The sequence below is a fragment of the Coptis chinensis genome, chromosome 7, assembly GCF_015680905.1.
Source record: "Coptis chinensis isolate HL-2020 chromosome 7, ASM1568090v1, whole genome shotgun sequence".
NCBI lineage: Eukaryota > Viridiplantae > Streptophyta > Magnoliopsida > Ranunculales > Ranunculaceae > Coptis > Coptis chinensis.
In genome coordinates, this window is record NC_141462.1 from 79,133,588 (window position 1) to 79,157,682 (window position 24,095).

General features: G+C 38.4%; 4 protein-coding genes across 11 annotated transcripts; 2 read left to right on the forward strand and 2 right to left on the reverse strand.

Moving 5' to 3' along the window:
• The first annotated feature begins 406 nt into the window (after nt 1–406).
• LOC147489133 (late embryogenesis abundant protein-related / LEA protein-like protein) lies at nt 407–2,669 on the forward strand. Its single transcript, XM_086575075.1, has 2 exons — nt 407–1,393; nt 1,732–2,669. Exons 1-2 carry the CDS (start codon nt 625–627, stop codon nt 2,502–2,504), a joined length of 1,542 nt encoding a protein of 513 aa, XP_086431201.1. The 5' UTR covers nt 407–624; the 3' UTR covers nt 2,505–2,669.
• A 1,994-nt stretch (nt 2,670–4,663) lies between these two features.
• Nucleotides 4,664–11,169, reverse strand: LOC147489134 (Small nuclear ribonucleoprotein family protein). 8 transcript variants are annotated; one of them, XR_015203168.1, is made up of 5 exons: nt 10,702–11,169; nt 10,260–10,625; nt 10,064–10,142; nt 9,377–9,466; nt 5,232–5,698 (listed from the first exon to the last, which is right to left on the reverse strand). XR_015203168.1 is itself a non-coding variant. In XM_086575077.1 (3 exons), exon 2 carries the CDS (start codon nt 10,611–10,613, stop codon nt 10,272–10,274), a length of 342 nt encoding a protein of 113 aa, XP_086431203.1. In that variant the 5' UTR covers nt 10,614–10,625; nt 10,702–11,169; the 3' UTR covers nt 9,976–10,142; nt 10,260–10,271. The 8 variants fall into 8 exon arrangements, 1 of the variants encoding a protein (XP_086431203.1); XR_015203170.1 differs by lacking the exons at nt 5,232–5,698; nt 10,064–10,142 and adding an exon at nt 4,664–5,096; XR_015203169.1 differs by lacking the exon at nt 10,064–10,142 and having other exon boundaries at nt 5,232–5,630.
• On the forward strand, nt 5,698–9,362 carry LOC147489135 (uncharacterized). Its single transcript, XM_086575074.1, is given in 3 exon segments — nt 5,698–6,690; nt 6,693–7,661; nt 8,033–9,362. Coding segments are annotated over 3 exon segments (2,349 nt in total). The 5' UTR covers nt 5,698–6,083; the 3' UTR covers nt 8,806–9,362.
• Nucleotides 11,170–11,306: 137 nt separating the features above from the next.
• Nucleotides 11,307–14,491, reverse strand: LOC147489136 (GDSL esterase/lipase At5g03610-like). Its single transcript, XM_086575076.1, has 5 exons — nt 14,336–14,491; nt 14,003–14,221; nt 12,355–12,626; nt 11,767–12,073; nt 11,307–11,642 (listed from the first exon to the last, which is right to left on the reverse strand). Exons 1-5 carry the CDS (start codon nt 14,397–14,399, stop codon nt 11,428–11,430), a joined length of 1,077 nt encoding a protein of 358 aa, XP_086431202.1. The 5' UTR covers nt 14,400–14,491; the 3' UTR covers nt 11,307–11,427.
• Between the last annotated feature and the right edge of the window lie 9,604 nt (nt 14,492–24,095).

Here is a 24,095-nt window from a genome sequence, read left to right on the forward strand (position 1 = left end):
TATTAATCCTAGTACGAGTTATCTGTGTAGTGGAGATCGATTGGTATCGGTATAAACCCCAACAATTTTCCGGATTGATGTTGTATGTAACTGCTTTTCGAAGAGGCAGGCGCCAACACTTCAATTTTATCGCGGAAAATAAGTGAACTATTTTCCCCATTCCTAATGTCTTCGCAGATTTCATGATATACGTTTTTGGATGCAGAAAACTTTGATGGGTATAGTAGAGAGGATCAAATTAAATAATTGATTTAATGTCCCAGCAAGAAACTAGGTACTACAGGATAGGAACTTGCAAGTAACAAAATACGTAGAACAGACTATAGACAAATAGGTGACTTTGTTTTGATCAAGTGGAAACTGGAAAGCCATTAACCCATGCATGATACTTGCTGAAGAGAACGTAAGAAGGAACATTCATAAATGATATATGACAAAGCTTCAGGCGAAAGAATAGCAGTATGATAAAGTCCCAAAACCCATCCTTTGCAAACTCTATAAAGGAAGTCTAATGACTTGTTAACATCATATCAGGTAATAAACAGTATCATAATTGGAACTGTGTTCTAAGAGTAAGACTTCGACTCATTCTATAGTTGTTTAGCTGTTAAGAAGGTTGATTCAATGGCTCACCTTCTGGTGAACATTGTTGCCCTGTTAGCAATACTGGTGGTGATTGCAGAAGCAAAAAATCCAGGTTATGCAACCTGTACAGTTAAGAAATACAAGAACTGTTACGATACAGTGCATGTTTGCCCCAAGCTCTGCCCATACTCCTGTACCGTTGATTGTGCTTCCTGCCAACCAATTTGCTCACTATCTCCTCCTCCACCTAAACAGAAAAGTCCTCCCCCACCTAAATACAAATCTCCTCCCCCACCCAAGTACAAATCTCCTCCTCCACCACCTAAATACAAATCTCCTCCCCCACCCAAGTACAAATCTCCCCCTCCTCCCCCTAAATACAAATCTCCTCCCCCACCCAAGTACAAATCTCCTCCTCCACCACCTAAATACAAATCTCCTCCCCCACCCAAGTACAAATCTCCTCCTCCTCCCCCTAAATACAAATCTCCTCCCCCACCCAAGTACAAATCTCCTCCTCCTCCACCTAAATACAAATCTCCTCCCCCACCTAAATATAAATCTCCTCCACCACCACCTAAACACAAATCTCCTCCACCACCTAAATACAAATCTCCTCCTCCCCCACCTACACCCAAAACTCCACCAGTGTATTATACACCACCTCCCCATTCTTACGCACCTCCTCCTCCTCCAGCCAAGTGTGACGACCCAAGTTATACTCACTGCTTCAATACAGAGCATGTTTGCCCCAGTTCTTGCACTGGAGGATGCGAAGTTGACTGCCACTCCTGCAAACCCATATGTAGTAAGTTTTTTCCTACTCTTTGAATATTACTATGGCTCTTTTCGTCCTCGAACACTATCATTTTATATTTGTAGAACTGGTAAAAGTTAGTTTTAGATAGTTGCACACTTCTCTTGTAAATAAGCCTTCGGACGCAGTAAGCTGCAACCTCCCTATCAACAATGCAATAAGGCCACCAAAAATAGAACATACGTGAGATACTTTACAGATTGATTGTTACAGGCTATTAGAAAAATATGAATTCTGTTGTTTTCTTATTTTTAACAGATAGAATCTAAAATTTCAATGTGAATATAAAAATATTGTTGAGGTTTATTTATGGTTGTTACTGTCCGCAGAGTGCGATAAGCCAGGTTCAGTATGCCAAGACCCAAAATTCATTGGTGGAGATGGAATCACCTTCTACTTCCATGGCAAGAAAGACCAAGACTTCTGTCTCCTCTCAGACTCAAACCTGCACATCAATGGGCACTTCATTGGCCGAAGAAACTCCAACATGAAGAGAGACTTTACTTGGGTCCAATCCATAGGACTCCTCTTCGATAACCACCAAATTTTCGTTGGAGCGCAAAAAACATCCACATGGGAAGACTCGGTTGATCGCCTTGCTCTCTCCTTTGACGGAGAGCCCATCTTCTTACCCGAGTCCGAAGGCGCCAAGTGGCAATCTGAAATGACGCCAGGTATCACATTCACAAGATCACGTGAGACTAATAGTATTGTTGTCGAAGTTGAAGGGAAGTTCAAGATTACAGCCACAGTGGTGCCTATTACTGAACAAGACTCAATAGTGCACAATTATGGAATTACTAAAGAAGATTGCTTTGCACATCTTGACTTGGGCTTCAAGTTCTATGAACTGAGTGACGAAGTGAACGGTGTGTTGGGAAAGACTTACAGGAGAGACTATGTAAGTAAGGTGAAGATGGGTGTATCTATGCCTATAATGGGTGGTAATAAAGAATTTTCTTCGTCAGGCCTATTTGCTACAGATTGTAAAGTTGCTCGATTCGGTGGGGTTGCGGTTGGAGTTGCTTCAGAGACCGGTGAGTATGCAAGTCTAAGCTGTGAAAGTGGGATGGATGGGCGTGGAGTCGTATGCAAGAGATAGATAATATACCATCTCTATGGAGTACGTTCTGTTTCTGTTGTGTGTTTCAATTCATTCAATAAGTTTTACCTCCATTAGAAGTACACTGTAAGTTGGTGCCTTCAATGGGTTGAATAGTAAGTTTGTTTTCAGAATAAGATCTCAGGAACTAAGTTCAACTGAAAATGCAATGTCTCTATTTATTTGTAATATCAACTGAGATCTTTTCTTTGATCTCTGCCTGGGGGGTAGGCACCCACGCTCAGATCGGGGTAGAACTGCATTGATAAGCCACAAAAGCCGCTAAAACCAACCTGCCATGAAACGACAAAAAGAGATACTCAGCTTGAGCTTAGCCCTGCCTTTCAGTTTAGGAGTTTATGAAGTTTTACCACTGTATAGTGTATACTGCTGGACTGATCTATTCATTTAATCACACAAATATGCTTTCACTAACCTGGACAAATCAAACTGCACCTCGGTCTTGAGATGAGCACTGCATCCTGCCTCACTCCGATAAGAAAGGTCCAATTGACATTCCATTTGTGCAAAACCACTCTAATTTTCCTGAAAAACAAATTGGATAGTCCTATAACAATAAGAGAATACTGTCAGTACAAATCGTGTTATAGCAACCATAGCATGGTAGCAATCCTTCGGCTCTACTCACAAAAGAACTCATATATTTCATATTTGCTAAAGCCTTCAAAGGAGGCAGATATGGTAGGAAAAATACATAGGGTGCGGTATATCTGATTGCACAAGTGAACTTTCTTCAGGGCAATCTTAGTTTATAGAGTGGAGATATTCCAGAACATAGGGGGATCCTTTCTATATTTTTTATTGCAGTCATCTCCCATCTAAATCCCCCCTCTCTATTTATGCTTCATATATCATGAGCGCGTATTCTATACTACAAAGTTAACCGCGAGGAAAATTTTCCATGTGCAACTAAACAGACCCATCGAGTCGTCTATATCCCAAGGGTTTCCACTGCTGGACTGTTGTATAATCAAACTATAGTTGAATTATACCACAGCCAAAAAAAAAGGTCATGCTTAAGCTCTACAAGTCTACAGACACAATCATGGGTAGCTAGCCAACCAAGCCTGCTATAAAAACAAGAAACATAATTTATAACATATGTGTTTCAAAAATTAAGGCAATCAGATGATATCTTCCATTTGGTAAGTTTTGACAGATAGCTTCTAGGTAGAATTAAATGCCAGAATTCAGTACCTTGTGTACATGAGTCATGACTGCTTAAACTATGCATTCTCCCAATGATTTATTTATTTATTATTTATTTTTATTTTAAGAGAGGGTTAAGCAGACCCACACCGGTTTCATCGAAGGACCCTAGCCAGAAGACTTACATTGCCCGAAGGCTTATCAACCTCGAGGGACACTAGTCCGAAGGCTCTCGCCGATGTGCCATTTTGAGTAGACCCAACCGCTTCCACTTGTCCATGAAGATTTGTTTTCGCTCCTTGGTCCACCTATCATAGTAGCACCCTTGTCATTAGCTCGGAGGCTCACTTGGCATAAAGCCCCATCACATAATTACGAAATCCCAACCAACACTTAATGGGATTCCAACTTGCAACCTATCCTATGAGGAGAGGGGTACACAACCAATTGAGGTAGAAGCTCGTGTAAATGTTAGTTTACTCTTTACTCTTGATTTTTCAAATGAGAACAGAGTCAACTTTTCTTCGGGCAGGAGGAATGGCTAGATGAAGGTAATAGAATGAGGCTTAGGCATCATGTTTCCATATATTGGAGATCGCGAGTGCGTCAAGTACGCTGTATTCCTCTGCATCTTAAAAAATAATAATGTTTCCATGCTTATTATCAATGCGGTGAAGAAGGTGACGACCATCGTTTGAGTCCCACCAGCATTTGGCGAAACAACAGCTTTCTGATCCTTCTAAAATTAGAACCGTTCTGATTAGAGCCTTTTAAACCTCCTGGCTGAACCACATGTGACTCCACTGGCTACTCCAATCTCCATGTTTTATACCTTTACAGGACCTGTTATTGAAATTTTCCACGCTTAACACCAATTAAAAGGGATAATCAAGTAGTTCAAAGCGGGCCAGAAACTTCATGCAGTGTAATGGAGACACATGCACCAGGCTCAAGCCAAATAACTCGTCCCAACCTTAAAAACATGATCGAATAAGTAACCGTAATTCTTTTAGCTTTATATCAACTAAGGAAAATTACAAGAGGGAGAAGAATAACAAGTATCCCAATAATGTGGACGGCCAGACAAGCCTGCATTACTGCATACGAATTCTTCAGATGATTCTGAGAGAGCTGCTTTGTTTCTCACTTTTGTCGCAGCTTAAAAGGAGGATACATGTCCAGGCCCAATCAAAGTCCAGGCCCAGACCCATTAACAGAATACATTTCGCAGCCTGTTGGTCTGAATGTCTGGATTGTCTAACCAGGAACCAGTAGTGTTAGTATTTGACGGCAAGTTCTTACCCATTCGTTGTGAAGCACATGCCTCCAGTTGCAGTATAGTATTGTGACTACTACTGTCCTTCGCTCGCTGATTACAAAACAAACTGCATTTTGCATGGTTGGGAACTTGGGCGAGAAATCCTGCATAGTTGACAATTTTCTGTTTTCCTTTTAATATTCAGCTGTAAAGATATCAAAGATGACCAAGAAGAGAAGGAAAGGTTCCATTATATCTACTGACTTTCATTTTCATAAAATATCACCCACTGAACACCATTTGAAAGATTTTATCCTAACATGTTGTATATAATTCATTAAGAATAGAACAACGACTTTGAATTACATTTCCTAGAGCTCATATTGTAGAGTGCTCTTGAAAGAACCTACTAAAATATCCTAGTTTTCTCCCCAGATATATCACAAGGACAAAAGAAGCTAACCACAAACACCATAAGCACTGTGTCGTGTCTTTGTTGGTATAACTGATGCCATCTTATGAATTCTTTAAAAAGATATTATACCTTGATATAACAATCTTAATAAAACAATGGATTGTTTAGATTCTGTACTCCTGGGAGTCGAGAAGCAAGCATATACTTCATTCAGTCTTCCACTCTTCTTAGCAAGCTATGCTGCATTCAACTTTAATTTTCTTCGCCTCAATAGTTGGTTTGGCTGCACCCACGAATAGACTATCCAAATTGATGATTTAATTATTTTTCACCGTGTACATGGAAGTCTACCTACAGAGTTCACATGTTATCGATTTAATATGCTCCAGCAAGAAACTAGGTACTACAGGATAGAAACTTGCAACTAACAAAAAGGTAAAACAGATAGTAATAAACAACTAGGTGACTTTGTTTTGATCAAGTGGAAAGCCATTAACCCATGACACTTGCGGGGGAGAACGTAAGAAGGGACATACAGAAATGAAATATGAATAAGCTTCATGCGAAAGAAAAGCAATTTGATAAATCCCCTAAACCCATCCTTCACAAACCCTATAAAAGGATGTTTAATGAAATGTAACATCACAACAGGTAACCAACAGTAACATAATTGGTACTGTGTTCTAAGAACTTAGGATAATTCTATAATTGGGTAGCTGTTAAGAAAGTTGCATCAATGGCTCACCTTATGGTGAACATTGTTGTTCTGTTAGCAATACTGGTGGTGACTGCAGAAGCAAAATCTCCAAGCTATGCAACCTGTGAAGTTAAGAAATACAAATACTGTTACAATACAGTACATGTTTGCCCCATGCGCTGTCCTTACTCTTGTACCGTTGATTGTGCTTCCTGCACACCTATTTGCCCACCACCTCCTCCCCATCATTCACCTCCTCCCCCACCTAAACACAAATCTCCTCCACCACCTCCACCTAAGCACAAATCTCCTCCACCACCTCCACCTAAGCACAAATCTCCTCCACCACCCCCACCTAAGCACAAATCTCCTCCACCACCTCCACCAAAGCACAAATCTCCTCCACCACCTCCACCTAAGCACAAATCTCCTCCACCACCTCCACCAAAGCACAAATCTCCTCCCCCTCCTCCACCACCTCCACCTAAGCACAAATCTCCTCCACCACCCCCACCTAAGCACAAATCTCCTCCACCACCTCCACCAAAGCACAAATCTCCTCCACCACCTCCACCTAAGCACAAATCTCCTCCACCACCTCCACCAAAGCACAAATCTCCTCCCCCTCCTCCACCACCTCCACCTCCAAATCTCCTCCACCACCTCCACCTAAATCAAATCCACCACCCCCCCCACCTAAGCACAAATCTCCTCCACCACCTCCACCTAAACACAAATCTCCTCCCCCACCTCCACCAAAGCAAAAATCTCCTCCCCCACCTCCACCTAAACACAAATCTCCTCCCCCACCTCCACCTAAGCACAAATCTCCTCCACCACCTAAACACAAATCTCCTCCACCACCTAAACACAAATCTCCTCCACCAGTGTATTATACACCTCCTCCCCTTGCAACTCCTCCACCAGTTTCTGCTACACCACCTCCAACTGTACCAACACCTCAAACTCCACCGATTTTTCCTCCACCACCTCCTTCTCAGCCTACACCATCACCATCTCCAACTGTACCGACACCTGAAACTCCACCAACTTTTTCCCCACCACCTCCTTCTCAGCCTACTCCTTCAACACCTCCAACTTCACTTTCATCACCTCCTCCTATTGTACCAACACCTCCAACTTCACTTTCACCACCTCCTCCTATTGTACCAACACCTCAAACTCCACCGATTTTTTCTCCACCACTTACTTCTCAGCCTACACCATCACCACCTCCAACTGTACCAACACCTGAAACTCCACCAACTTTTTTTCCACCACCTCCTTCTCAGCCTACTCCTTCAACACCTCCACCTTCACTTTCACCACCTCCTTCTCAGCCTACACCATCACCACCTCCAATTGTACAAACACCTCAAACTCCTCCTACTGTACAAACACCTCAAACTCCTTCTCAGCCTACTCCTTCAACACCTCCACCTCCACCTTCACCTTCACTTTCACCACCTCCTCCTACTCCTACCCCTTCTAATCCAACTCCTCCAGCCAAGTGTTACGACCCAAGTTATACTCACTGCTTCAATACAGAGCATGTTTGCCCCAGCTCTTGCCCTGGAGGATGCGAAGTTGACTGCCACTCCTGTAAACCCATATGTAGTAAGTTTTTTCTTACTCTTTGAATACTATGGCTCTTTTGGTCCTCGAACACATTCATTTTAAATTTATAGAAATGGTAAGAAGTTACTTTTAGATAGTTGCACACTTCTCTTGTAAATAAACCTTCGAGGACAGTAAGCTGCAACCTCCCTATCAACAATGCAATAAGGCCACCAAAAAGAGAGAGGTGCAAATACAACATACATGAGATACATTATAGACTGATTGTTACATACTATTCGAAAATATGAATTCTGCTGTTTTCCTACTTTTAACAGATAGAATCTAAAATTTGAATGTGAATTTTTGTGTCAGTTACCCCAACACAATATTGCCGAGGTAAATTTATTTATGGTTATTACTGTCCGCAGAGTGCGATAAGCCAGGTTCAGTATGCCAAGACCCAAAATTCATTGGTGGTGATGGAATCACCTTCTACTTCCATGGCAAGAAAGACCAAGACTTCTGTCTCCTCTCAGACTCAAACCTGCACATCAATGGGCACTTCATTGGCCGAAGGAACTCCAACATGAAGAGAGACTTTACTTGGGTCCAATCCATAGGACTCCTCTTCGATAACCACCAAATTTTCGTTGGAGCCCAAAAGACGTCCACATGGGAAGACTCGGTTGATCGCCTTGCTCTCTCCTTTGACGGAGAGCCCATCTTCTTACCCGAATCCGAAGGCGCCAAGTGGCAATCTGAAATGACGCCGGGTATCACATTCACAAGATCACGTGAGACTAATGGTATTGTTGTTGAAGTTGAAGGGAAGTTCAAGATTACAGCTACAGTGGTGCCTATTACTGAACAAGACTCAAGAGTGCACAATTATGGAATCACTAATGAAGATTGCTTTGCACATCTTGATGTGGGTTTCAAGTTCTATGAATTGAGTGACGAAGTGAACGGTGTGTTGGGAAAGACTTACAGGAGAGACTATGTAAGTAAGGTGAAGATGGGTGTATCTATGCCTATAATGGGTGGTAATAAAGAATTTTCTTCGTCAGGCCTATTTGCTACAGATTGTAAAGTTGCTCGATTTGGTGGGGTTGCGGTTGGAGTTGCTTCAGAGACCGGTGAGTATGCAAGTCTAAGCTGTGAAAGTGGGATGGATGGGCGTGGAGTCGTTTGCAAGAGATAGATAATACGTCATCTCTGTGGACTATATTCTATTTCTGATGTGTGTTTCAATTCATTCAATAACATTGATCTCCATTAGAAGTACACTGTAAGTGGTGCCTTCAATGGGTTCAGGAACTAATTACGTTCAACTGAAAATGTACTTCGAAATTGCAACTCTTTGGTGCTTGATAGCTCGTGTTGTAAGTCCTTATTAAACTTGCAATCCCTTGTTCCAAGATAAGCTTAGATATTTTCTTGCAGTTGTTATATTTATCTATTCATAAGCTCTAGATCTAGTGGTGTGCTGGAACCAGGTCTACGCCTAGGGGTTATGAAACCAGGTCTATGCCTATGGGTTATGCGACGACGCTCAAATCAGCCAAATGCACAACCTCTTGAAAGTGAAAAATATACACCAACCCAGTAGTCATCCACTAGTCTAGAAGGATGGGTTCTAAGATCGGCCCAGATACTATAGAATTTTATAAAGTTATACTGATGTATAATGCTGTACGATGCCATAATGCAAAATGATCTATTCATTCAATAACAGATATCTCGATCACTAACCTGAACAAATCAAACTGTACCTGGGTCGAGAGATACAAAAAGCACTGTTGCTGGCTTGGATAAGAAAGGTCCAATTGGCTTCCCATTTCCGCAAAACTGTCTTATTTTCCCTGAAGAATATCATTGTTGTGGATATTCCAATAACAATAACAAACTACTGTCAGTACAGGTTAGCTTAAATCAAAATAGCAATCCTGCTCAATGCACAAAAGAAATCATATATCTCTCGTCGAAAAAGGTAGGGAGAAGACAGAGGGTGCATTTGATTGCACAAGTGAACTTTCACAAGAGAAATCTTAGTTTAGAGTAGAGATATTCTAGGACAGAAGGAGCTCGCTTTGATATTTTAATTTGCAATTATCTCCCAGGGAAATTCTCCAATTCCCTCTCTCTATGTATGCTTCATATATCATGAGAACTCAATACTAAAAAGTTTACTGCCGTGGAAATTCCCTTCTGCAATCAAACAGATGCATCAAGGAAAAAAACTGAAAGTGTCTGATGAAATCCCAAGGTTGTATAAGCAAAAGTTAAAATTTACCACAACCCAACAAAGCACCATACGTATGCACCGAGCACACACATATACGTAGGCACGCACGAGTGCTAAAAAACTATGTTAGATGAGACACCATATTTCAAAAATAATTCGAGCCGGATACATGTTGAAAATCCGTGTTGGACACAAGACACGCACATATTCATACCTCGATAGGTATTTCCCGTGTAGGACACTTTGTATCCATGTCAGATGCAGATACACGTATTCATGTCAACATAACTTTGCTATAAAACATGAAACATAATAATATTTTAAAAACTAAACACCATAATTCAGAGCAAAATAAAATGCCATAGTTCACTACACTGTCTACACGACTGCTTAAATATGCAGATTCTTACTCCAAATGTAGTTTACTCAGATTTTTCAAGTGACAAGAGAGACAATTGTTCTTCAATGGAGCAGTCGACATGGCAGGAGGAACGGCAAGATGAAGGTATTAGAATAAGGCCTAGGCAACGCGTGTCCATTGGAGAATGTGAGGAACGTCGAGTAGTGCGGTATTCCACTGCATCTTGAAGTACAATATTTCCTTGCTTATCAATGCAGTGGAAAGCACCCAGAAAGAAGCGACCATCATTCACTCCCACCAGCATTCGCCGAAACAAGAGCTTCCTCACCCTACTAACATTACAACTGTCCTCATCAGATCCTTCTGAACCTCTTCCTGGCTGAACCACATGTGACTGCTCCATGTTTTACACGACCTGAATTCAACCCTCTTCTTTTAGAATACTAATTTCAAAGTCAAAGTACAATAATTCAATATGAAAACTACCATACCTTATGGCGAGTGATGCACCCAAATGATTCCGAGAAGGTTGGAATTTAGAAAAGGTGAAAACGAGAAGCTGCTCTTCGTCTCTTTTCCATTCTTGTGTTTCTCATTTTCGAGTTTGGTAAGGATTCATGTGCGAACGAGCCCAGCCCAGTATAAGTCCAGGCCCAATTCTAGAAGCCCATACTCCGTGAGGGCGTGAGCGGAGAGGGAGAGGGAAAGAGACGAAGAGAATAGAAGAGATGAGGACAGACAGATAGACCGAAACCAATCAAACACTTTTTTGTCCGCGTACTCCCCTCTGCCCAAAATATATTGCAAAGCAGTGGGAGTGAACGGAACTACGGAGTGAGAGAAAGTGTGGCTTTGGGTGAGTGAAGAGAAAGAGAGATACTTCCGGGTGGAGAGATAGTGTTTGGATGAGAAGAAAGAATGAGAACAGATAGAAACCTACCAAATAGAATTTTGGGCCACATGCCCCCTCCGCCTAGATGGTTTGCTCCGCTCACTTGATTAAACCGGCTAGTATGCTATTTTTTGTTTAATTTCTCTGACATTTGCGTTTGTTTCATTATGTCATCTTTGATATAAGTAAGGTATCGAGGCAAAATGCAAAATGAAGAGCCATTTCTTATAAACAACCACACAAAAATTGGAAACGAATAGCGTGAAAACAAGGGGAACGAAACAACACTCAGTTTTTTTACATGCATGTTAGTAAAAAACGGTGGTTAATAATAGAGCTGGTCAAGAGACCTTCTCAAAGCTGAATACACTGCAAGCCAACCCTGCTGTGAAGGATGAACTCCGTCCCAAAAGAATGTGGACTTTGGATTTTGGCATATCATATATTTCTTCACTCCATGCTCATCAACGCTTCCACATGAATACTGATTACTTATACCCAAGCAGCAAGGCTTCAAGGGGTTCTCAAATTTTGAGCTTCCTGTACAAGTTATCGAATTATTCATCAGTACTAGCGACTCATCACATGCGCTCAATAAAATGCACAAGGAGAAATGTAGCAGCTACGGAAAATATAATATAACATATCAATTACTCTTAGTTACCTGGTTGGTTTCCTTGGCTCCTGAACGCAGACATAAACGCACTGTAAAAATTGAGGATTACAATTGCTGAATCCCTGCTACTGTTATTCAACTTCACTACAGCTTGTTGTAGTAATTGGTTGTGGAGATTCACAGCAGTGTTTTGCGTTCCATTGCAATTTTGGAATGAAGACATGACTGTGCTCTGGGGTAAGCATCCCAAAGGCGGTAGAGCTGCAACTGTTACCTTCCTCACTCCGAGACCATGAATGCGCTTTAGATTCAAAGCAAGTTGATTTACCACAGTTGTAATGTAGGCTGGCAATCCCTATTTCATATACATTAAAACTGAGTTTGATCCAACATTTGATTGTTCATAAGACAATCCTAAACATAGGCAACTTTTAAATGCACGTCAAGACAAGGTACGAATACATAGATGGTTTGTGCATGAACTATACGAGACCGATTTTTTGAAGATAATATATATACACACGCATACACTCAAAAGAAAGAACCTACGAAACTAACACAGATCTCGTCAGTTTTATAACAATTTATATCCATTAAATCCATATATTTGTTCACATTGTAAATTTGTAATATCACCTGAGCTGTGCCGTTAGTGGCAGTATAAGTGCCATAATCATTTCCAGCAAGCGAGACCAGAGCAATGGAAGAACGGACATCGCTTTTGGTGTATACTCCATCCTGTATGAGCTGTTGAAGGAAGTTGATTTGAGTGGTCATATTTGGTTCTGGTACAAGTGTATCAAAGACACCGGTTCCTCCATATGCAAAGTTCATTCCGTGTCTTAGTGGTTTCATCCCCATTTTTCTCCATCTATATGGAATGGGGGACTTGATTTTCAAATAAGAAGCTGGAAAAAAAATTATTAGACTCCCTAAAATAAATGATTAGAGAAAGAGATAGGGAGACTTTATGTTATCACTATTGCAACATTTGTTATTGCTCATAGTTGACAATCACTCAATCAGAGGTCTCCGGCCATGGCTAAAACCCGTCTGGGCCGGGCTGGATCATGCTTGGAAATTTAAGGCTAGTTTGAGCATGTTTGATAAGTCACCTTTTAGGATTTAATGTAATGGGATCCCTTAATTAATATCTTCCAAGTGTTCTTAGTTTCCAATAAAACTTTCTAATATACAATTATACATCAATCTTTAATAATTAATGAGGTTGTGCTTTTCTATTATAGACAAGGAGATTTCAGTAGGCAAAATGTCTTTATGTCATAGAAATCCTGGAACTATCTTCTTTTAAATGTGAGATTCATGTAGAATGTTGGAATCCCAGCCAATTTTGTGAATTGGATTGGTTGCCACAAGACATCATAGAGTGTATAAGGCTTCAACAATTTGTAAGGCAGATCTCATTTAGATGAGCCCATGGGCCATGGGAAATAAGGAAGTTTAGGCTGGACTCAATCTATATGCAACTCCCACTAAATTGGCTGGGCTGTCTAAAATATCATAGCTCACGTCAACACATTTGGACTGGAAATTTTGAGAATAGGTTGGGGCGCTGGCTACAGAGTATAGACCATTCTCCTTAGCAATACCGCGCAACTGCGCAAGAAGGTCACAAACTCACAATGTAGTAGGAAAAAACAGGGTAGGTGAGGAAATCTGATTTCATAACTTTAAGTGTTAATATATTGTACTTAAAAAAGACAATAGTGGAGTAGTAGGTGAAGAATTCTTATTATAAAATTAGTAAAAAGTGCCACGCAAAACCATATCGAGCTGGAGAAAAGCCCTGGAGACTAGAAAAGATAGAGAGTGAAAGACATCCACAAAAGCATAATATCACATGAAGATATAAAGCAACACTAAAAATATAAAGCAACACTGGTAACTGATATGACGTTCTATGAGGACTGGGGTACAGAGATACAGAAAAAAGCAAGAGCAATAATTGATGATTTGATGTCATGGACACCCATGGAATGTAGGGTATTATATTATTTTCAGCAAGTGCTATTGTTGTTTTCATTAGGAAGCGTATTAATGTATAGATTTAGACGTTACAAAAAAACAGGCAAGGACTGCATATATAAACTTAATTGGACGGACCAAAAACAGGCAAGGACCGTCCAAGGTCCAAATAATCAATTCAGGACTAAAACAGTGTCAGCAACTTAGAGATGAAGCAAGCAAAAAGTAAATGTAAATCATGGGAAATTGGAAAAAGGAGTGGCAAATTGAAACAAGAAAAGTGAGCAAGAAATGCTACCTAAGTAATCAGTGAAAACACGACCGTCAGAATAACGACCAGCTGGTTTTCCAGGAAAAGTGATACCATATGGCGTCAACCATGAACCAGCACTTCTCCTTGAGTTTCCAGTATCTGCATAAGAATCACCAAAGACAAACAATTTCGACAAGCCAAGACGGTCTCCACGGCTACTATGGTGGTGATGATGGTGACCATGACCTTGAACAAACTGATTTCCTACATCAGCAAGAAAAAATCATAAAACCACTGATCATAAGCTAGAGACGTACTAATATAATTAAGAACGCCAAAGGTGAAAGGTTACAAAATGCTTAAGCTAAGGTGTGAAACCTGTGAGAATAGCAAAGAAGAAGAAGAAGTGCAAAAAACGGAATAGTGTCTTTTGGTTTGCCATTGCTGGTAACTTGGAAAGGAACGCCTATAACAGACTTGGTTAGCTAGTGTGGTGTGGGAAAACTTCAATGAGGAAAAGAGAGAATATCTCACATGGGTAACTATATATAATATTTAAGTGCTGGGGATTGCTAAATTAATTACAGTCAATGCTGAATGTTAATGATTTGGGTCACGTGCAACTTAAAGGCTGTTGTTCTCGTTCCTGCTGTACGTAGAAATGTGATTATTCCGGAAAAAACACACCAAATCACCAATATAGAATGGTGGACTAAATTTCTAAAACATGTTTACATGCTAATTCCTATATTCTTTAAATTGACTTCTTCTTAAACAAAAATTGATTTAGTATTTGTATGTCCGCTAATCACGACTAACATAATTGACCATTAAATATGTAATACGCGTTTATGAAAGTCAAACTTCGTTGCAAGTGCATGGTATCAAAATAGACTATTATCCATGCTCCTAATACCGCCTTTCAAATGTGTTCATCATCTTACTCATCAGCTAACCGGCCGATGTAGTATGTCCACTAGCTACATTACTTACATATATATATGGTTCTGCTTGGTTCATCAGAGATTCTTGCAAGAGGATTACAGACCTCAAAATGTGAGGGTGGTAACCTTGAAGGAGGCCTTTGGAAGCAGCAGCTTAGGGCCCCGCAGCCCCAATATATTTTAGTTCACAGTCCACTATTGTTTTATTAGCCAAAAAAAAAAAAAAACCCTATTATTATTATTATTGTTTTTCATTTATTTTAATCCGTTAGATAAATATTTTTACATTGGAAACTATAAAATCACGTTAAACCCCTAGTTTCCCTTGCATTTTCGCCTTCTCCAAAAAAATACATACATGTCTCTATAATTTATTAAAATTCTTCATCACTCTATAACAAATAATTAAATATGGAGTATTGAAGCCAACACTTTAATCTTACCTCTATTCTTTTGTCTTTTTTGGTTTTTCCTTATAATCCATCATTATATATATTGTTTTATTTGGTGTAGAATTATTCTTCTCTCTCGTGCATTTCTCTGTTAAATAAATCTATTGAAGTTTCAAATTTATGAGATGACTATTCAATAAAGAAAAAAAAAAGTTGGGAACAATTTTTATAATAATTTTTATATTTTAAATTCTTTGTTAAATAAATTAAGGTTTGCATTCATATATATGAAATAATGTAAACAAATCTATAAGATGTAACAATTTTATTAGTATACTAGCTTGTAGGCCCGTACATACGCACCGGCACTTTTGAAAATATTTAGATTTTTTTTTAGAAAAATGGGACCATTGTTTTAGTCGCTAACCCGTTTTAATTTTATAACAAATTATTTTTAAATAAGTTTTAATTAAGTTTTAAAAACCTATTTTTCAATTGAGAGAGATATTCTGTTTTAATAGGAGAAAGATTCCCGCTTTAATTAGAAGTGCTAAAATTTGTTTTAATAGGAGAATAATTCCCGTTATAATAGGAGAGGAATTCACATTGTAAAAAAGGATTTTCGCTTTTCAAATAGGAGAAAAATTTATGTTTTAATAGGAGATGACGTGGAATTTTAATATAGCTCAAAAAATACCCTTGTGGGAGCTTTAATATTAAGATATAAATATAAATATTATAAGGCCCCATATTTAAACTTTGTTTAGGTCCCCCGATTGCCTTGAACCGCCCCTGCTTTGGAAAAAGTTGAGAAACTACAAAACTACAGGTACTTGCTAGTTGCAACAATGTAAAGGGTCCAACAGTGTACGTAAGGGTGTTTTTACAAAAAACAAAACAAAACATTGTTGATTTTAGGGAGGACATGTTTGTTTGCAGAGAATTGTTAGCGTCCTGCCCCTTTAAAAGGGTAGGACAGTCCTAACCCAAAAAAAGACAAAACATAATGACCAGGTACTTGTAAAATTTTCTGAAGTTCTAAAACTAATCAACTCAAAGTCTTTTCACTTCCTCTCTTCTCTCAAGCACCACCACCACCACAGTCCATCAACACCTGCTGCCGTCCATCTTGTTTTTTCTTTTCACTTCTTTCTTGGTATTTCCTTATTCATTTTTTTTTTGTTTGATTTTTCTTCTCTTATTTTCCTCTTAAGTCTCAACCCCTCTTCTCACTCTCCGCACCCCCACCACTACTTACCAAATTTCGAAATTGAAAGAAGATGGGAGTGTCATAGTAGTTTAATTGCTCCAACCCCTCTTCTCACTATCCACAGCCCCACCACTACTTACCAAATTCCAAAATTAAAAGAAGATGGGAGCCTCATAGTAGTTTAATTGCTCTAAACTTAATAAAGGGGTTTTCTTTAGTTTTACTCTTACTATGCTTTATTTTTGGATTTAAGACTCACTTGAAAATATATAGAGTTTTTTACTTTTGAATATAGAATATATTGACTCTTGTTTTGGATGATTTTTATCTCAAATTGGTAGGTATCTTATTTTGATGTTATGCTTATATGTTCTCGTTATAATTTCAAATGAATAATGTTGTATGGATTAAAAAAAGCAAAAATATAAAAAAAATTGTTTGGTCGGAATCCAGCAGTCGGAGCAGTGGTTAGCTGGGGCTGGTTGGGACTTGGATTAGGTTATTGTTTGCAAATGTCTTTTTTTTCTAATAAATAAAGTGGAACCTTTTAAATAGGTGAGCAAGTAGTATTCTTTTGTCTGTAATGGGTTAGGATGGTCCTACCCCTTTAGAGGGCAGGACACTAGCAATTCTCTTGTTTGCAATAGTGTTCGCATGTACAATCATCTTGACATTTTCAACAATTGCCAATGGGCCTCTAAGCTGCCCTGGGCTCAAATATATGCAACCCACTAAATTGCTGGGCCCCTAAAAAACTAAAAACCCAAATTCAACGCACATTTGGACTAGGGAATAATATGTTGTGCTGGATCGCTGGCTAATGGGCTACATGCCCATTTCCCTTTAGCAATCATACACAAGAAATTGTTGAAGAACCAGTCAGAAACAAAATCTAACTAACGGGATGTAAACGGTGATTTGGAAGGGATTACCAAATCATATATCTACTCGTTATTGTCGGAACACTCTGTTTAAGAAACTCTATTTGTTAAAGAGTTCTGATGAGGAGAGATCGTTTTCTCTTCCATTTAGAGTGCACTTCACGACAACCGTTGAGATGAAAATGGCTTGTATCTCTAGACTCACACGTGGCTAATACAACTAAAGATCTTCTATCTCTCCTCTTCCCCATTTTGCAGAACTCCTCTTCATCTTCTCTCCCTTGTTTTGTGAACTCTTCTCTCCACTTTTGGGTCGTAAATAAATCTCGCAACTCTCGAATAAGAAAGCTCAATTTGGCTAACTAAAAGCTAGAGCCAACACCAAATATAGAACTATCCAACACCCAAAAAGGAATCTTACAAGAATATTGATATTGATCCATGTACACAAATATTGATAATTCAGCCACTTCATTTTCATTATCTTCCTCTTCTATTTCAACACTTTGAGACCTATTTCCATTGTTTCCAGCAACACCATCTACAATTTTCTTAATGAATTGTAATGTTTATGCTTATCGGTCTCGGATTTGGGCCAATTTTATATCAAAATGACCGGCTCAGAAAGCTCTTTCCAATGGTCCAGGCCTTGACCTAATCAGAGCAGTATAAGTCAGTGAACACGTGTGCTATAGTAACACAACCAAAATTAGACGTCTTGGATTCAACCAATTGGGTTATGAACTTGATTTATGGGTCCATAACCTAGCCTAAAAACCCATGGACGATTTTGTATTATGATATAAGAGAATAAAAACCCAAAACCCCATATAGGTTACTCCCCTATTTAGTTTAGTTAGTTTAGTTGTAAATTATGGTTTTCTCTCTCTATCTCTCCCTCCCATTAGCTAAAATAATATATCTTCTTCCTTCCCCAATTAGTTTAGAGTAATTAGGGTTTAATGTTCTTGCCTCAAACTCCATTACACCATTAATTTTATTAATATAAATTTAGTTTAATTTAATTATGTCTTCTTATTATTGTTTATTGTTAATGAACCCAATGAAACTAGGCTAAAACTCCATTAAAGGAGTTTTATGAAGTCTATGTGAGGGTTATGATTGTTCTTTTTTAGTTTCTTATTGTCTTATGTGCTTCAACTTCAAGTTCTATAGTTGTCTAGAGATAGAGATTATAGAAGTTGAACTAGAGAAAGGAAACTCCACAAAGAGATTTGTGGAGGAGAATTTCTCTTATGCTAATCATATCTTAGTACAAAAATTGCTAGGATTGGTTAGGGATCAATTAAAATTGTGACTTTTGTTGTTTTACCTTGTGTAGATTAATAAAAGTTAAGATTAAAACATGAGAAGCTAGTTAGAATAATCATAGCTTCACATAGATAGATTAATCCTTCCTCGATGTTCTTCTTATTTATTAAATTCATATTTTAATTGCTTAGTTTAAATTAGTTTAATTTATAATTAGTTTTAGTTTAAATAAATCACAACACTACTCTCATTGTTCTCACCTTGATTTATAGTAGAATTCTAAGCTCTTAACGATTAAGAGTGGAACGAATCCTAACTCTTTATATTGCATAATGAATTGAAAGTAGAAATAATATTGATAAGAAAGTTTATCATTAGTTGTTTGTGTTCTTCTATAGATAATTAAGGCACGAATTTTTACCTTTATTTATTTATATTAGTATAGATTAACTTTCTTTTTCAGGTGCTTCTATTTACAAACACGTTTCTATGGTACTCTCTATCCTTTATTTTTATTCCATATTTTGGGGACAAAACATGATTATGTTTGGGGGTGGTATAGAAACAAGTTGTAAATGTTTAAGCACATATTAGGTTGTATATTACATATTATTTGTCTTATAAAAATTTAAATATATATTTATCAAAAATATAGTTTATGTTATGTACTTAGTAATAATGGTATTGTTCCCTTCTCCATGATGATATTAGTCTAGAAATCTCATGTAGTACTTGAATTATGATTTAATTTTTGAAACTTAGATTAATACGTAGGTAATAGTCATTGCACCTTTTCACGAACATCTTGCATGAGCATCTTTGATTGTACTTGGCAGTATTTTTCTAAGACCTAGGTTAGAGTACTTAATACATATCCTGTGAGCATCTAGCCTAAAAGCCTCATAAAAGTGAAATATCTGAGTGATGACACAAGGGACAAATAGATTATGAGTAGAGAAATCACACATCCACTTGCTTGATCACCATACTATATCCTAAGCGAGAATTTAGGCCTTTTTTGGATCGATATAGCTAAAAATTCATACCTATAAGTAATTATCCGCTAGTCGCCCCACTGAGCCTTTCATTAGCCTTTTCACAAATCACAAATTCTTTACCCAATAAAACAAAATAAAATAAAATCAGTCTACCTATTTGGATAAGTCTGAGAAATAAGATGAGTGAAGAAAAGAGAAGAGAAAAACATGTATAAACAAAAATTAGTTAGTTGTTTCGAAAGAAAAAGAAAAGAAAAGAAAGCTTTCAAAAGAAAAAGAAATAGAAAAAGAAAAGAAAAGAAAGCTTCCAAAAGAAAAGAAATAAATAAAAGTTAGAACTCCAAAAATATAATCAAAAGGAGTCAACAGCCAAAATAAGGGCTAAGTATGGAGCAAAAAGTGTAGAAGCAAAAGAACAAGGTTTTCTCTAGTTACATAATATGAAGACCCTATTTTGTCAGACTTGTCTTTTTGAATATTCATTTCCTTCCTTCTTTAACCAACTCCTACACCCCGTATCACCTAATAAAGACCTCTAACTCAATTAGGAATATGTTGGTGTGATAGTAAGTGGTAGATGTGTTTGATTGACCTCGGTTTCCTTGGATTGTCATTGAGATTATGAGGAAAGGTGTGCCCACTCCACACTGGAGTTAGCAAACTTGAGTGGAAAAATCGGAGTGTTATGTGTCTTTACACATTCCTTGTGAGAACCTATTTTGGCACGCTACCTAAAAGTTTCAGAAAAAGACCTGCCACTACATTTCATATCATAGTTCATTGTATAGTTGTTTATCTTAAGACGATTTGATTATTATGCATATATTAGCTTAAGTTTTAGAATTATCATCATTGTTTAATTACTAGTGAGATGTATAGATTCTGAGATAAAATTAGAGAACTGTTACTTTTATTTCCTAGTCATTGTAGTCTAAATAAAGTTTATGAGTACCTTCTCTAGAAAACTCTCACGAGACTATAACTCGTCCACTATGGAATTCTTATTGGTTTAAGGCCTTATTGCATATGGTCAATGCAGTCGCACTCAGCGAAACGAAACTAGTTAAAAATATATTTTTGGTAATTTATTTTATTTTCACATATTTGCTTGAGGACAAGCAAAATGCTGTTTGGGGGTGGTTTGATAAGAGCCCAAAGCTGTAGTTTAAACCCTTTAATAGTATTTCTATTTAACCAATTATGTTATTAATAATATAAGTTTATCACTAATTACGTGCTTTTGAGTATTTCAGACTTCGGAGTTGAATAAATGTCAATTCGTTACTAATTAGGCGCTAAAAAGAGTTAAAGTGATTGCTAGAGAAGTTCCATGAAGAAAGCCCAAGTTTAATGGAGAAAAAGCCTTTAAAAAGGCAAGTCAAAACTGTTAAGTGAAAGTCAAACCGGATTAGAAAGTTGAAGAAAAGTCAACAGAACTTCAAAAGGCCATATCTTTGGACTCAGGCCTCGAATTTGGGCCCATTTTATATCAAAATGACTGGCTCAAAACGCTCTTTCCAATGGCCTAGGCTTTGACTCGATCATAGTAGTATAAGTTAGTGAAAACATGTGCTACAGTAACACGCCCAAAATTGGAAGTCTTGGATTCAACCAATTGGGTTATGGACTTGATTTATGGGGTCCATAACCTAGCTTAAAAACCCATGCATGATTTTGTATCATTATATAAGAGAAAAAAAACCCAAAACCCCATATAGGTTACTCCCCTCTTTAGTTTAGTTATAAAATAAGTGGGACTGTTTTGCCCCAAGAAAGGATCTGTAGGACTGTTTTGCAATTGTCTTTGCGTGTCATACAGATTTTCTCTCACCTGCTACACTCTGCCATGTAAGTCTGAGAAGTTTCTCCTTGCCCACGGTTTTATTCTTTCTTTGAGGATCTTTAACTTCTGCATTAAAACATACATAGGTTTGAAAATAATTCTAACCCTCCATACTTCTTGCAGCATGTTCTGGAATTCATTCTGTTCTATCCAAAAATCTTTAAACCTAAAGGGTATAGCTTTGCTTTCCAAGACCGTCCAATAAAGAAGAATTGGAGAATGGTCTGATACCCCATGCGGTAAAAATTCAGCTCTAGAGTTTGGATTCTCCGCATTCCATGCACTGTTTACTAAGCATCTGTCTATTTTCGTCATGATACGGCCTTTACCTTTTGTTTTGTTATTCCAAGTATAGAAGAAACCATTATAACTCAAGTATGATAGACCAGATTGTTGTAAGAAGTCTACAAAATCTTCTACTTCACGTGGGTGCATAGGACTCCCCCCAACTCTCTCTTCTGCCTTAGTAATATTATTGAAATCCTCACATACACTCCAAGGAAGGATGCTAGAACCTTGTATATCCAGGATGTCTTGCCATAGCTTTAACCTGAGAGATTTGACATTTCTGGCATATACTACTATTAAGAGAAATTCTTCATTGGTTGGCTTGAATCTAACTTTATAGAGTATGAATTGGTCTAATTCTTTCATCTTGATAACATCAAGCTTATAAGAGTCTCAGCAAATCCATATTCGTCCAGAAAGATTCTTGCCATAATTATTTGTATGCTCCCATAAAGGACAATAGATATTCCTAATGAAATCATACTTATTTTCCTTGGCTTTAGTTTCAAGTAGACACAGCACACTGAGTTTCTTGTCCACTCGCAACTTATTTACTTCCCTTGCCTTTTCTACTTCATTCACTCCTCGAACATTCCAGAATCCCATAGATGTAATCATCAATGATTTTTTGCGTTTGGAGCCTTTTGGTCTGCCCCTTGCCCTTTTTCCACTGTTCACACTCTTGGTAGAGGAATCTTTCTGCTTGCTTGGATTCCTCCACAGTGCTTGCCAGATATAGTCACCATTCCTGATCTCACTGGTTTTGGAGTTCTAATTTCAACATAAACTATTTCAATATTTTTTACTCGATCATGGAAGTGTTCGACTTCTCGGTATGATGTCTCGCTATCGGAGACCTCTCCCTTTTCAGGTATCGCTGTCAACAGATGGAATCTACTTGCTTCCATGCTAAACCTCATGAAGTCCTCTTCTTCCATTCCCACATTCAAAGGCTTAGTACTGTCATTCAAGTGGATGACTATCGCTTGTGTCTCCTCTGATTCATAAGGTTGTTCAGTTGGGTCTATCAACGATATTGATTCCCCTGTTCCCAGCCCTACATGGTTCACATATTGCTCATCTGTCCCATTATTATCCCTCTCTTGAGCTTGTGCATCTATTGCCGATGCTGTTCTCACTTGCTCAACTCTGGGTCTCCATTCCATTCCTTGATTCCTTCTTTTTAGTCTCCTCTTTTGGCTCTTGGACAATCTCCGACCATCTGTCGGTACTTCTTGTTCCATAGGTTCCTTCCCTCTGTTGTTAGTCTGTGGAATTTCTTCCGTGCTACTTTGCTCTTTATCCTTATTGACTTGTCTACACTCAAAGACAATATGCCCAACAATCTGACAATGGTTGCAGAACTTCGGGAGTGATCCATATTGTATCTCCTGCCAGAATTCTACCCCAAGCTCCGGCACTTCAATGGATATTTTATTGGGAAGTGGATTCGTTAAGTCTATCTCCACTAGGACACTAGCATAGTATCCATTTGTTCTTTCCAAAGAATTCATATCCACTCTAATTGGGCAGCCCAACCCTCTTCCCATACTCATCAAAATGTCAACTTCCCAATACTCAAATGGCAATCCAGGGAATTTCACCCAGACAAACCTCGATGTTTGTTTATGCGTCTCAATGTTAAAATTGGGAGCCATCTAATAAACCTCACCATTTGTCCTTGAATATACCATGGGCCACCATAGAAAATCTTGTTGAAATCCCTCTCTTCAGTGAATCGAAACAGGATATACCTTTTCCCCAGAGGCGAAATCTTAGCTGCTGTTGATAGCCCCCAGCCAGTGTTAACCACCGAGCGGATGTGTTCTAAATTGATATTCTTAGCATCCATTCTAACAATCAATGCATATTTGCAAACTTCAATTCCTCTCTCAACCGAAGCCCGAGGGATTGTGACAGATGGGTTGTCTCCTTCTTTTGTTGGTAAGGGAAGAGATGAAATATCCACCGTTTGTTTCATTCGAGTTCGAGTTTTGTCTGCATAAGTCTCCAAGTATGGAGAGGTATTGGAGTTGTTTCTGAGAGTACCCTGTCTGGATGTCTCCGCCCCATTCCAGTTTGAGAACCTGACATGGTGGCGGTCCATTTCAAACCCTAGCGGAACAACTTGTGGAGGATCTTGATTGAGATTCTGACCATTGATTGTATTTTCGAATTCAAAAATATTCATGGTTGTGTGTTGATTTCCTGAACTCTCACTGTAAGCAGTAGAGGATTTTGCCAGAAAATGAGCAACACCATGAACATAACATAACCAGAAGAGAATAAAACTTTTAGATCAAAACCGTG